At 49.0% G+C, this 15,415-nt stretch overlaps 2 protein-coding genes across 2 annotated transcripts; both read left to right on the top strand.

The window, feature by feature from the left end:
* Window positions 1-1,133: 1,133 nt before the first annotated feature.
* Window positions 1,134-5,809, top strand: N7466_010271 (uncharacterized protein; the record flags this gene model as incomplete). Its single annotated transcript, XM_057169660.1, has 3 exons — window positions 1,134-1,592; window positions 1,683-4,837; window positions 4,894-5,809. 3 exons carry the CDS (start codon window positions 1,134-1,136, stop codon window positions 5,807-5,809), a joined length of 4,530 nt encoding a protein of 1,509 aa, XP_057017051.1.
* A 1,302-nt stretch (window positions 5,810-7,111) lies between these two features.
* N7466_010270 (putative tRNA-splicing endonuclease) lies at window positions 7,112-13,752 on the top strand (the record flags this gene model as incomplete). The annotated part of the gene is made up of 4 exons (XM_057169659.1): window positions 7,112-7,134; window positions 7,201-13,393; window positions 13,498-13,587; window positions 13,657-13,752. 4 exons carry the CDS (start codon window positions 7,112-7,114, stop codon window positions 13,750-13,752), a joined length of 6,402 nt encoding a protein of 2,133 aa, XP_057017050.1.
* Window positions 13,753-15,415: the final 1,663 nt, after the last annotated feature.

The raw sequence follows: 15,415 nt of genomic DNA, 5'->3' as shown, positions 1-15,415 counted from the left end.
ATACTCCGTACAAAGTAAGTGTTAGATAAAATAATGCAGAGGGCTGTGGATACCACTCGTTTTACTCCGTACATGCTCCGTACAGGAGGGGCCAGAAAGCCAAACCATCAGAAAACAACCATAATGAGCAATCATTATAAATCCATCAACCTCTGCCATAACTTAATGTTTCTTTATTTATTTGCCTCATGGTCCCTGGATCGTCTTAGATCCGAAGCCGAGTGTATTGACCCGAGTGCCGAAGATCCTAAATCCGTCATACTATTGCCACGGATCAGAAATTTAGCTGATGAACCAGACAACAGGGCTGGGAAGAGCCGGAACGAGGCTGGCCGTGTATGGTAATCTCGTACCTACTGGTACGACAAAAATTACCGGATTTATCAGCTTTCATGCCGAGTCCGCCGAAGTCAACTTCAACTAAAGTCCGCTGGGAGATGCAATGTATGCAAAGAAAGAGACAAATGAACTGGATCTTCAGGAGTGGATGGATATAAGGAATATTGTAGTCTATCTTCCGACCAACCTTCACTATATAAAACAATTGTAAAGAAGCTCATATCATAACAAAGAAAAACACCAAGCGCCAAGCCTCCGCTGACCAAGCGCGGCATGTTTGGTTGTACCAAGATTGTAATTATACTGTAATCTCGGTGTAAGCAGGGAAAACGGGCGCGAAGTGGAAATTCCCCAAAGCTGGGTCCAATCCTCCTAAACCATCTTCATCGTCCTTAGATTCTTCTCACTCTCTCTCTCTCGAAAAAGATTAATTCTCCCATCTATCCCTCGCCCCTTTCTCGGCATCTTTCATGGACCCTCGTGGGTGAAACCTCCCCCCTTTTCAAGTCGATCTCGTCTATCCTCTCGAACCATCCCTTACCGTCGAGATCGGATCCCGCTGGAAGCTGCCCGCGCAGTACCTGTCCCTTCGAAATCAAGATTCGATCCACCCTCAGATGCCATTGCTAGTGTCCGCCCTGTGATCATCCCCATCCGCGACTCTAAATCGAATCGACACAAAGCTATCACCCCACGGACGGTAGTGGACCTTTGAGACAACGGATAGTTGCTATCCTATTCATCCCAGCATCTTGTCAAGTTATATGCCCTGCCTGGGCGCACTCGTAGCCTAAATGGCTTCCGTGCGCTTCCCTGGAGAGGATTATGCCGAGGGCACTAGTGAAGTTGGTGAGGTCAATAGCAACATCTCGAAACCGACCAAGCGACAGAGATGGGCTACAACACGCCAGACCGGCTCCGGCGGCGTGCGGAAACGTGTTTCCATCATCGACCGTTTCCACAAGCGACATGAGACGAGAGACGAGAAGCGCAAATCGACCAACAGTAGCGTCCAAAACGACAACATATCCACCAACGGCGCCGCGCACCCTGGAGGAGAGAATCGCACGATCTACTTCAACATACCGATCCCTGAACACGAGCGTGATGAAGAAGGCCAGCTCAACCTCGCCTACCCTCGAAACAAGATTCGGACCGCCAAATACACTGCATTGACGTTTGTGCCGAAGAACATCTTTTTGCAGTTCCACAACATTGCGAACATCTACTTCTTGTTTGTCATCATTCTGAACGTATGTCAACCCCATGAATACCTCCAACCACAAAAGGAAACAATGACAATAGGGTGAAATGTGGGAATACCAAAGCTGATTCGGATATAGTTTTTCTCCATTTTCGGTGCCAATAACCCTGGTTTGAACGCCGTTCCCCTTATTGTCATTATCGTCGTGACCGCCATCAAGGACGCCATCGAGGATTGGGGCCGAACTGTATCAGATAACCAAGTCAACAACTCCCCCGTCTATCGTTTGGTTGAATGGAATAATGTGAATTCGACCGAGGACAATATTTCGACATGGCGCCGATTCAAGAAATCTTGTACCCGAGGTATAATCCGGACTTACAAGAGCATGGCTGGCATGTTCGCTAAATCGACTGAAGAGGATGGAGAAGATGGCGAACGACGAGAATCATTCCTGACCACAGGGGACCCTAGGGCGTCCATATACTCCAACCGCAACTCCCTGGCAGCCGATGTTGCTATTCCAATGACCGAGGTTCCTTCACCCCAGCCCGAAGCTCGCGACAACTGGGATCAACCCGAAAACAAGTACCTTTCGCCAAACAGCGCTATCAGGGACAGTGTGGAAGCACCTTTGTCAGACAAGAAACACGGAACTGTACTGGATAACTCAAAGCAAACACCCGGCACTGCTCGATTCAAGCGAGATTACTGGAAGAATCTCCAAGTCGGTGATTTTGTTCGATTGTACAATGAAGACCCGATTCCAGCCGACATTGTGATCTTGTCGACCTCGGATCCGGACGGCGCCTGTTACGTTGAAACCATGGGCCTGGACGGCGAGACAAACCTGAAGGTTCGCCAGGCGCTCCATTGTGGTCGTCAGGTTCGACATGCGCGTGACTGTGAAAAGGCCGAGTTCACCATTGAGAGTGAGGCTCCCCACCCCAATCTCTATTCCTACAATGGTGCAATTCGATGGGATCAACGGGACCCGAATTTCCCAGAGGCCCCTCGTAAGGAAATGGTGGAGCCAATCACCATCAACAACATGTTACTTCGAGGTTGTTCTCTGCGCAGTACTGAATGGATTCTTGGCGTGGTCGTCTTCACCGGTGGAGAGAGCAAGATTATGCTTAATTCAGGTGCGACCCCCGCTAAGCGTGCTCGCCTGGCCAAGGACCTTAATTGGAATGTTATTTACAACTTCTTCATCTTGTTTCTGATGTGCCTCGTTGCGGGTATCGTCAACGGTCTTGCATGGGGTTCCAATGATGAATCCTTGGACTTTTTCGATTACAGTTCGTATGGAGGCACTCCCCCGGTGACTGGTATCGTCACTTTCTGGACAGCCATCATTCTGTTCCAGAATTTGGTCCCCATCTCACTGTACATCTCCCTTGAAATTGTCCGAACCATCCAGGCTGTCTTTATTCACAGTGATGTCTACATGTTCTACGAGAAGCTGGGCCTGTTCTGTGTCCCCAAGTCATGGAATATCTCTGATGATGTGGGACAGGTGGAGTACATCTTCTCTGACAAGACCGGTACATTGACACAAAACGTCATGGAGTTCAAGAAGAGCACAATTAATGGTGTGTCCTACGGTGAAGCCTACACCGAGGCGCAGATAGGCATGAGGCGCCGCGAAGGAGCCAATGCTGACGAGGAAGCTGCTCAGGCTCGTGAGCAGATCGCGGCCGATGGAAAGAAGATGCTGGAAGGCCTGCGTCGCATCCATGATAATCCATACTTGCGTGATGAAAATCTGACTTTCATCGCACCAAATTTTGTTGATGATCTCGATGGCCAATCTGGAGAAGAGCAGCAAGCCTCTGTCGAGCATTTCATGCTCGCCCTAGCTGTATGCCACACTGTCATCACTGAGCACACTCCGGGTGATCCGCCTCAGATCGAGTTCAAGGCTCAATCTCCCGATGAGGCTGCCCTCGTTAGCACTGCCCGAGACTGTGGCTTCACGGTTCTTGGCCGTTCCGGTGACGACCTCCTGCTGAACGTCATGGGTCAGGAACGCACTTACACTGTTTTGAACACTCTCGAGTTTAACTCGTCACGTAAGCGAATGAGTGCGATCATTCGCATGCCGGACGGCACCATCCGCCTTTTCTGCAAGGGTGCTGATAGCATTATCTATTCTCGTCTGGCGCGTGGTAAGCAGCAGGATCTTCGGCGCAAGACTGCTGAACATCTGGAGGAGTACGCCAAGGAAGGTTTACGTACTTTGTGCGTGGCGGACCGCCTTTTGAGCGAAGAAGAATACCAGGCCTGGAACAAGGAGCATGATATTGCGGCTGCCGCTATCGTCGACCGTGAGGACAAATTAGAGAAGGTCTCCAGCGAGATTGAGCAGGAGCTGATGCTTATTGGTGGAACTGCTATCGAGGATCGACTACAAGATGGTGTCCCAGACACCATCCAACTTCTTGCTGATGCCGGTATCAAATTGTGGGTTCTCACTGGTGACAAGGTAGAGACCGCAATCAACATCGGTTTTTCGTGCAACCTTCTCAACAACGATATGGAATTGATTGTTTTCAACATCCCTGAAAACCAAACAGAGCAAGCGAATGCTGAGTTGGACAAACATCTTGCGACCTTTGGCCTAACTGGCTCCGATGAGGAGCTAATCGCGGCCCGCGCGGATCACACGCCACCCGCCCCCACCCATGCTGTCATCGTTGATGGTGAAACACTCAAGTTGATGTTAGACGACGAATTGAAGCAGAAGTTCCTCCTCCTGTGCAAGCAGTGTAAGGCTGTTCTCTGCTGTCGTGTCAGTCCTGCCCAGAAGGCTGCTGTCGTCAACATGGTTCGCCACGGTCTTGACATCATGGCTCTTTCTATTGGTGACGGTGCCAACGACGTGGCTATGATCCAGGAAGCCGATGTGGGTGTTGGTATTGCTGGTGAAGAAGGTCGACAGGCTGTCATGTCATCTGATTATGCCATTGGCCAGTTCCGATTCCTTCAACGTTTGCTTCTAGTTCACGGACGATGGTCCTACCGCCGCCTGGGAGAGTGTACCGCCAACTTCTTCTACAAGAACTTGGTCTGGACCTTTGCTCTCTTCTGGTACTGCATCTACAACCAGTTCGACTGTTCATATCTCTTCGATTATACCTACATTGTCCTGGTCAACTTGGCCTTCACCTCCCTCCCGGTTATCTTCATGGGCATCTTTGACCAAGATGTCGATGACAGAGTGTCCCTTGCCGTACCCCAACTTTACATGAGGGGTATCGAGCGCAAGGAATGGTCTCAGCTCAAGTTTTGGTATGTCTCCCTTCCTCGTCTTCCTCGTTGCATAGTATATTCTAATTTTTCTGCAGGCTTTACATGTCCGATGGCTTATATCAGTCGGTGATCTCCTTTTTCATGCCCTGCATGCTCTACAAAGTAGCAAACTTCGCCAGTGAAACTGGCCGCGACATTGCGGATCGAGAGCGCATGGGTATCCTTGTTGCTACCTGTGCCGTTCTTTCCAGTAACATTTACATCATGATGAACACCTACCGATGGGACTGGTTTACCTGCTTGATCAACGCCATCAGTACCCTCTTGATTTTCTTCTGGACCGGTATCTATACATCGTTCACTGCCTCCGGCCAATTCTACAAGGGAGCTGCCGAGGTTTATGGTGCTTTAAGTTTCTGGGTTATATTACTCGTGACGGTCATGATTGCCTTGCTCCCTCGCTTCGCGTACAACTCCGTCCAGAAGGTTTTCTTTCCATTGGACGTGGATATCATTCGCGAGCAGGTCACCATGGGAAAATTCAAGTACCTTGAGAAGGACGACGGTTATGTGTCGCCGAGGGCTGATGAAGTCGTTGCCAACAGCGATGGGTCAGCGGCTTCCTCGGAATTAGCCAAGCCAATCCAACCTCCGTTGAAACATGATCCAGAACTTGCGGAAGATGACCAGAATTACTATCCACCGACTGTTTCGGTCACTCATGCGAACGGTCATGTCCCTCGCAGCCAGAACGGAAGCAATGGTACAAATTACACCGCAAGCCTGGACCAGTATCCCCGACCCCAGTCAGTGGATTACGTCCGAAGATCTCACGATCGGACTCGGCATTCGTTTGAACGGGTTCGACAAAGCTTCGAGGCTAGCAATGATTTCACTTCTGCGGCTATGCTGCACCGAATGGAATCTAGCCATAATACCGAAGTTCTTCAAGACCCCTTCAAAACTCCCGAAGAGCTTCCTGCACATACTAGTAACAATAACATGTTTTGAAAAGGCGCAGCGAACCTTGCATAGATTTGCTATGACGACCCGTCCTTGATGACCACCCTTTTCCTTTTTTTTTCTCAGTCGGCTCCTTTGATTTTGTTTTTACCTTCAATTTTTCTGTTGACTTAACATCCATATTCATGAGCTATACGCCGTGGTGTTTCATTTCTCATTCTCCCCTATTCGCTTTTTTCTTCTTCTCTTTTCCCCCATCCTATTAACAGCCTTGATATTCCCCTGATAGAAAGCAGGCGTTTGGTATACTACATTTGGTTGGAGGCATGGCGCATACTTTTTCCTTGCTTTCTGTGTCGTTTCCATTTTCATCATCACTCCCTCCGATCCATGACAGTCCCTATCTGGTCTGTATTTCCTTTTTCGCTTATTTGCTTTTACCTGTTTCATAGTGACACTTGACTTTTGTACAAAAGCGTTTTCGTCTTATTGCTCGAAGCCCGCATTTAACGGGTTTCCCTTGCTGTGATTCCATTTCGAGGAATTACATCTCCCGGGGGCTCTCTATTTGACCTGTTCAGTCTTCCTATTGGGAGGTTTTAAGCATTCAAATGGGCAATTCTATGCCATCAATGTGGAAAGGAATTAATCAAATATCTACTATGAATTTTTTTTTCTATCACAGTACAACATCTAAATAGCTAGTATTAACTTGAACGTAAGCCAAGTTCGTAAAATGAGACAGAAATCCCAATCGAGTATAAATGAAGCGCGTCGCGTCTGGCCAAGTCACCTACCGCCCCAGAGACCGCCAATTAGATGGCAGAATTATACTGCCCGCGTTTTGCTACCGACGATTTTCTGTCTTTTGACATCAATACAATCAAGGTTGACTGCAGCAGTGTGAGGCCTTTGCATTTTGCTGAGGTACTAGGTCTGACTGCCTCCATATAGAACCTATTTAAACAGCAAACTGTCTTTTGCTTTGTATTTCCTGATTTCCACACACCAGTGACCAGACTTTTTCACTTTCTCCCACGTCACGCCCAAAGAAGCTCTTACAGGCAGCTTTACCCTTTAAAAGCCCGGATCTTATTGCTTTGAATCGCCTAACAGATATTATCCTGCTGTGGGTCTGACAGCATGTGCTGACTGTTGCGTTGAAGATTGATCCTCCACGCAACACGTGGTAAACAGCCCCCAGTCCCCGTCTCTTCCCGATACTTTACAACCCCCCTTGAAGTTACTGGCATCCCCAAGTGGTGATGTGCTAGAATATCTCTTCAGTGTCAGGGAATGCTTGGAGAAATCGGGGTTAGAAATTGGACCCTCTACGTTTAAACCATAGCCATGGAGTTTGTGGATGCGATTGCGTGAGTAATCTTGATTGGATTTGAATTGCGCATATGCAGCAGCTTATCAAAATTTATTGAATACAGAGAGCTCAAGGCCCTGCCGGAAGGCACCCATCTCCTATGCCCGCGACAGAATGAGGACGATTATGGACGATACGATGATTTGACCCAAGTGAACGAGGACGGGAAAAAGGTCAAGGACCTCGTGGTGGAGGCCAAGGCTCGCAAAGAAAAATTTCTCTCGTCTATGCGTATCCTTGCCTACAATGCGGATGGTGTGGAGGACCTACAAGCTTGGGTTTTGAGGAGACTGGACGATTCGTTGGAGCAATGTGATCTCTGTATCAAGGAGTACTACACAGGGAAGATCTGGCTCATGGAACTTCTCAAGGAGAACTACCAGGAGGAGGACATCGAGGCATTTGCTCAGCGGGTTGATGAGTGGGACATCAAGCGCATCACACGAAATCTGGCAACCGCTACAACCCAGCTGAAAAGTGTCCCACCACAACAGATTGCGTTGGATACATTGGACCGGGCAGCCTTGTTAGCCATTTTTGAAACCTTGAGTTGCGAGGCCATGCTTCGCAGTGATAGTCTCCTTCAAGAGCACTTCGACGAACCCTTCAAGCTCATCCAGACAAAACGCACATTGAAAATCTCCGACTACGTGCCGGCTGTGAGCCGCTTCTTGTTTGACTCTAACCAGCTTCGGAGCTTCTGGGCCATCTCAACATGGACGCGCTACAACCGACCCCCAACAACGCTGGAATTCGAATGGGCTCTGCGTGATGGAATTCTCAGTGCATTGCACGCTGCCTCACAACAACCTCCACAGATGCCGCTTATCCAACGGCTTTGGCGTGGTATGCAACTCATTCTTAAGAAATTGGACAAAGAACAAATCACGCACCAGCTCCGGGCCTTAGACATTGATCCTTGCCGCCTCTCTGTTGATCATCTAGCCATTCCAACCCCGGGCCTTCGATTCCTCCTCAACACCATACAGATCTTTTTGGAAAAGGCTCCAGCCGACTTCTGGGATGCGATGCAGACCATATCACCACAGGCGCTTATTGAGCAGACCTTCCACAATCCTCAGTTCAGTCTCTTTTTGACGCAGGTCCAAGAGGGAGAGCCCTGGGATAAGTCAGTCTTAAGAGACATCCTATCATGGATCGTTCCATTTTTGACATCTCTAAAAGGCGCTCATCAGCCATCTGCATGTCGAGCCTTGGCTTTACCCCTACTAAAGCTCTTCCAAGACCCGAAGTTCCCGAACTTGGCTCGTTACCACTGCTTCCACGCTGGATTAATCAGTGTTTTGCATACCTTGCGGTTTTTCACAGACGATGAAGCTTCACGAGGCTCAGTTGCACGAGTGGTCCTAAAAGAAACCATGGAAGTGCTCGGAGATACCATCCACATCATTCTGAACCCTCCGACGTTTGCTATTGAGGCACAGCTGCAGAAGAATATTGTCTCACTCTGTATGGATGTTGTTCGTAATACGCTGGCCCTTGAGTGCCAATCACTGAAGAGTGACTATGAGGTCATCCTGAGACAAGGAACACTCTCGCATGGAGTTTCTACGTACTCGGCACCCATATGGGAGGCAGTCATAAAACACCTCCACCCAAACAATCTCTCCCTATCCCAGTCTGCTCTTCTTGGAATCCTACCATTAGTGGGATTAGAGGGGTTCCCAACGCCCTCGAAGAGCGAAGGGAACCAAGAGAAAAAACACTTCAACATGATCTACGGCCAACTCACAAAACTCTTGTGCCAGATCATCGAACGACTATCGGATTTCCCGCCGGAGCATTTGAACCATTTGTTTTCAGTGCAAGACACAGCCAGTGCACTAATCTCTGCACTCTTCGCTGCTGACCTGGATACCTACCAAGCCTCCGTTGATTTGATCAAAAACGTGAGCGGTCAATCTGCCCGACGTGACGCGATATCTCATTTGCTGGATACGTTCTTCCTCCCCACCATGTATGGTCTGAGTTGGTCTTTCCGGCGAATTTCCAACATGAAGACGTTTGGCCCCGCCCCTCGAATGCTTCATACAGGCACCGATATTGTAGAGATTCTGTGTAACAGCCAGACCGGTATGCTTCGAACGCGCAATCTCACTGATCGTAAAGAGATTATGTCATTGCAAAAACTATGGGAATTTCTGTGGTCAGCATTGAGTACAATCTTTGACGAGACGGAAGCCTGGCACCTTCGTGGTAATGACAAGTCCGTCATGCTAGAATTCTGTCGAGACACGATCCAGTTTGCAGATTTCCTCTTTGATCAGTATGGAGTGTTCTCAGGTGCCTTGGGGGGGACGGAATCTGAGCAGAAGTCCGTTTCAGAAAATCTTCTCAATTATCCCAATCGAACCATGAATGCCATGGTCAAATGGTTGAGATTGAAAGATGAATACCTAGCCAATACCCTAGTGGGGTTAGTAGCAAAACTCTTACGGAGACTGGGGTCGCTCAATGTGGAAGTGAGTGCAGAAGCAGGGTTGAGGTTTATTGAGGGGGTTGCTGTCAATGCCACTATCAAGACAATCCTCACCCCGCGTGACAAAGCCGAATTGGTACGGGCGTTGGAAGCCTACCAAAAGAAGCCTGTAGTCACTGCTTCCACCGCGTCCCTCAAAAAACAGTCCTCCATTACTTCTTTTGCGAAACCTTCCGACCCTTCACACACACTCTCGCCCTCTCACGCTCACAGCCCAAGCGAAGATGATTTTGATGACATTCTTGAATCAACACTAGAACTTTCTCGTTCTGTTGAATTAAATAAAGATCGCCGTGCCGCCGCCCAAGCAAAGCGCAGACCGGAAGCTTCCACCAAAATGCAACCCTCTGCCATTCACAGACCTCTGCCGCTTTCGAGGCATGGTGCTCCTCCCCCACCTATACGATCTTCTGCAAATGATGTCACCAATGTCTTATCTTTCCGCGAGAAACGAGAGCGTGAGAAGGAAGCGAAGAAGAGACGTGATCAAGTTGAGCTTGCACGTCTCAAGGGTCACCTCCCCGCTGGGGTTGGTGGGCAAACAGCCGAGCAGGGCTCAGGCTTAAAAGGTATTGGTATTATGGGTAAAGATCATGCAGTTCCTGCAGCAGAAAGTATGATGGTTTCTTCTGGTTCTGATACTGATTCGTCGAGTGAAGATGAACTTCATAAAACCCTATTTGGTGCCAAGGCCAGGAAACCGGAGGCCGTGGCCGCTTATGAACAAAGCAAGAAGACTTCTCTCCAGCAGATGCCCGTGAAAAAGGTTAAACGCCACCGCTCCATGAAGGATATGCGTGCTCGTTTGGCTCCTGATCTTGCCTCACTGCACCATGCTGTTTTGTCCTGGGACTATTTTGCATCTGGCGATCAACCCCCAAGCACAGAAGGTATCGACTATGCCCGGGTCGCTAACACGTACCGCTCTCCCAATGATTACCAGAGTACTTTCCAGCCCTTGTTGATCCTGGAAGCCTGGCAGGGATTCCAACAGGCCAAGGAAGAAGGATCCTCCCGGCCATTTGAAGTTAAGGTCATGTCCCGATTGATCGTCGACTCCTGGATCGAATTTAGCACCCAACCCCTGGGTCTCCCCGTGAAGGATTTCAGTCTTGGTGAGGGCGACCTGATCCTATTTTCGAGCTCATCCAACCCCACTGGAGACCCCAAGGCTGGCCATCTCCTCGCGCGTGTTTGCGGTGTCAATCGTAAAGGTGGGAAACAGGAAGTCACATATCGCACAAACCCAGGAATAGGAGCCGGAGCCAACAAATATCTCTCGTCATTTTCCACGGGAACTACTGCCTTTGCCGCCAAGATCACATCCTTGACCCCCGTGGAGCGTGAATTCGGTGCCTTGAATGCCCTTCAATACTATGATTTGTGCGAGGAAATCATTTTGGCCAAACCTTCCCCAATCCTCACGTATGCGGAGTCGAAGCTCGAGCCTTTCATCAATACTTACACAATTAATCTTGCTCAAGCCAAGGCGATCAAGTCTGCCATTGACAATGATGGCTTCACTCTCATTCAGGGACCTCCTGGTTCCGGTAAAACCAAAACCATCACTGCTCTCATCGGCAGCCTTCTTTCCAATGCCCTGGAAAAGGCTGGGGTCTCAATCGGAACGGGATACTCTTCCGGAAAGCCTCCACCTACCCGGAAGATACTGGTCTGTGCGCCTAGTAACGCCGCTGTCGACGAACTTGTCATGCGTTTGAAAAAGGGAGTCAAAACGACCCATGGCCGTGACGAAAAGATTTCCGTCGTTCGTCTCGGAAGAGGTGATGCAATCAACTCCAATGTGCTCGATGTCACTTTGGATGAGTTGGTGGCTGCTCGCTTGAACAAAGATCCTGCCTCGAACAGTGCCGTGGATATGAAGAAGCTGTACGAGGAGCACAAGAGTACCGATAATTCATTCAAAGAGGCTCGTTCACGTCTCGATGAATGTAGAGCAAAGGGATTGCCCGCTCCAGATGAGCTTGAACGTGAATTCGAAATGCTGAAAAAGAAACGGGCTCAGCATAGTGCGGCCATCGACAAAGGCCGCGATCAAACTCATACTAATGCCCGCAATGCGGATCTACACAAGAAGCGTGTCCAACAAGAGATCATCAATGGGGCACATGTCATCTGCGCTACTCTCAGCGGTTCTGGTCACGAAATCTTCCAGTCAATGAGTGTTGAGTTTGAGACCGTCATCATTGATGAGGCAGCCCAGTGTATCGAGCTAAGTGCGTTGATTCCTCTCAAATATGGCTGCTCCAAGTGTGTGCTTGTTGGTGATCCAAAACAATTGCCACCCACCGTCCTCTCCCGGATGGCGTCCAAATTCTCCTACGAGCAGAGTTTGTTCGTCCGCATGCAGAAGAACCACTCACGCGACGTGCATCTGTTGGATACTCAATATCGTATGCATCCAGATATCAGTCGCTACCCCAGTTTGACCTTCTACGACGGCAAGCTCGAGGATGGTCCTAACATGACCAAGATCAACACCCGTCCTTGGCATCAAAGTGAATTGCTTACCCCCTATCGATTCTTCGATGTCCAAGGAATGCATTCAAGTGAAGTCAAGGGCCACTCGCTCGTCAATTACGCAGAATTGCAAGTCGCTATGCAGTTGTATGATCGCCTGATTACTGATGTCAAAGAATACGACTTTGATGGCAAGATCGGCATCATCACACCCTACAAGGGTCAACTGAGAGAGATGAAGACTCGGTTTGCCCAAAGATATGGTGAGGATATTCTAAAGAAAGTTGACTTCAACACGACCGATGCCTTCCAAGGACGTGAAAGCGAAATTATCATCTTCTCCTGTGTCCGTGCCTCGACCAACAAGGGCATTGGTTTCTTGTCCGATATTCGCCGTATGAACGTCGGTCTTACCCGTGCGAAAACCTCTTTGTGGGTCCTTGGTAACTCCCGGTCCCTGGAGCAGGGCGAGTTCTGGAATGGACTCATAAAAGATGCACGCAATCGGAGTGTTTACACCGAGGGCAACATTGTTCGTCTCCTTGAGAAGCCGCAATTTACCGGATATAAGGAAGTGCAAATGGGAGAAATCATCGATCTTGAGTCCGAAGAAGCACCACAAACCCCCGTCGAGTCCGTTGCCTCGGCGCCTTCCATCTCTCGCCGCCCATCATCTGCCTCGATCGGCCTTGATTCTCGTTCGGTGTCAGTGTCCGCCTCGGCACGTGGCACTCCTCCCATTACCCTTCCCGATGGGCCTTCTGGAGGGGCGTCGGGCTTGGATCCAAACAAAATGTGTGGAATATGTGGCAGCGCCGATCATTTTACTCACAATTGCAACAATGCCGAAGCCCAGGCCACGGCTCGTGGACAATGCTTCCGGTGTGGCAAAACCGGCCATAGCAAGATGAACTGCACTACTGATCGCTGCCTGGAATGTGGTGCATTTGGACATTTGAAGCTCAATTGTCAGGCCCCACGATCCATCACCCCACAGCAAAAAAATCAGATTCAGCGCATAGAGCGCGCCTTCACTCAAAAGAAGCAGCAGATGGCTGAGCGTCGACGCGAAACACAAATTGGCGACCATGATCCCAAGGTACCGACCATTCGCACAAGCACTGGCAAGCCCGGCGAGACTACTGGAGGCAAACGGAAGCGACCCGATAATGCCATCTCAGATGGTCCTAAGGCATCACGTCCCCGCACTGACAACAAACCACCACCAAATGCTCCTAAAGGCCCACGAGCACCTCCTGCACCTCCTGCGCCTACTGTAAGTTGCAGCGAACTGACACCTTTTCTTTTCTTTTCTATTCGACCATTTTCTTGGTTTCTTTTTACTTTGATTCCTATCACTGACACATCTACTACCTAAAGGGTCTCATCAAGCCATCTCGAGATGGACCCGCTTACCCACAAACAAATCAAGCGCCACCAGACGCCCCGTCGGGACCGAAGGACATGACTGTAAGTTCCGCTGTGTTTGACATTGAAAAAAAATGGACCAGTCATCTAACATATTATCTTGATTTCAAGAACCCCAACGGTGGTCAACCAAAGCCTCGTCCCCCAATGATGCGCAAGAAGAAACAAGCGGATCCGTTCATCCGCCCCAAGCCGCGACAAAGGTAAGATGGGGGTATCTCCCATCATCGTACATCAAAGCGCCGACATAGACTTTCTCTTTTCCCTCTCTGTTCTTTTGTGTACAGTGCGAGGCTTCGTTTAAGAGGGAGGACGCCCCATCCTGGTCTTTATGGTCTGGCATAATGATCGCATCAATTACTATGTATGTTACTATTACATTGCGCATGTATTAATTGCTCTCATCTGAAGAGTCGGAGATAAAAAAAAAACTAAGAGTTCATTCCCCGCTATGATCTATTCAAAGGTCTATCTTACTGTCTTACAAGATCCGTAGATCCACTACCCTAGGTTCCGCAAACTTAGGCAAACGTTGTTTGTGTGGCATGCGATTTGTGGATGACAGAGTGGAGAGCAGTGGAGACAAGAGGATGGAGTCCGATTGACATATCGCTTGAAGTGTCTTGGAAGGAGGGGTTATTGACGTGGTTTTACTTTGGCTTCTGGGGAATTCTGATTCTAGAATCATTGGAGGGGTTTCTTCCTTTCTGTCATAACTCCTCTCCAATGGTGGCGTTGCTGCAATGATTTTCCTTTTTGTTGTTGCTTTTTCTATATGTATATTTTGTTAGTGACTTGACCATGTCAAGATTAATGCGATAAATATCTCGTTGAATACAAATCACATTTTATATACAACCCCGGAGAATAAGTGTCATATAGCTAGCTTTCTGCGAGCACTTTATATAAATGAAATCAAGGAGTGTATGAATGTGGTAGATCAGAAAAACACTGCAAGGGCGGTGGATCGGGAAGCGATAGTTTACAGGCGATCCGAGTACCATTTCCCCCTCTCAACTTGACACTTCTCTTCCAAGATCCACTTCAATCGAACAGTCCACCTTTGATCGAAAAAAAAAAAAAGCAGAAAGGAAACCTTTGTCATGGGTCTAGCCTGCAGCTCATCTTTGCGATCGACTGTCTTTACCCGTCCCGGGGATCCCTGAACATGATCTGCGCGGTGCGAACACCCGCCAACATACAGGGTGAAAGCTGATACCTCACATCCTGACGTCGGTTATACTTTACACTTTTCAAAAAATTGAAAATCAAGAGGGGCTAATCTAGGAAACCGGGTCAGACCCCCCTTGCGTGTGTGTGCTAAACCGAGTAAAGCACAGGAGAGGGGACGAAATGCAAATGCAAATGCCAATTCCAGGTCGTGGCTCCTGTACTCCAGAGCGCATGGCCATGCGGTAATGGTCGCACAACAATGAACAACAGAGGGATTGTGGTACGGCATTTCTCCATTGCAGCGCCAATCATTTATCGGGAACTAGTGATGAGCGCAGGCGAGGAAAGAATAGTTTGTCAATCCCGCTGTCTGCTGTGTCATATTGCCATCCGATCCACCCAAGTCGCGCCCAGTTGCACCACAATGAACACTCCATGGCTTCCCCTTTCGAGCCTTTCGAGGGGATCCTTTGCTCGTACTAATGATTTTAGCTTCAACTGTGGCCCTTTTTTTACAGGCTATCCGCTTTCCGAAAGCGGGCCCAAACTACTCATGCATCATGATCGTCGATTCCAGGATTACAGGATAGGGACACCCCCTCCTCTTCTCAAGGAGAAGACAGCTCAACTTTAAAAACAGAAAGGCGTTCTATTAAAACCCCCCGGCTTCTCCCATCCGGTTGCCTCGTTTCAGCTG

Source organism: Penicillium verhagenii (genome assembly GCF_028828195.1).
Source record: "Penicillium verhagenii strain IBT 33310 chromosome Unknown utg000010l_segment0_segment0, whole genome shotgun sequence".
Classification (NCBI taxonomy): Eukaryota; Fungi; Ascomycota; class Eurotiomycetes; order Eurotiales; family Aspergillaceae; genus Penicillium; species Penicillium verhagenii.
This window is presented reverse-complemented; position numbering and strand designations above follow the sequence as displayed.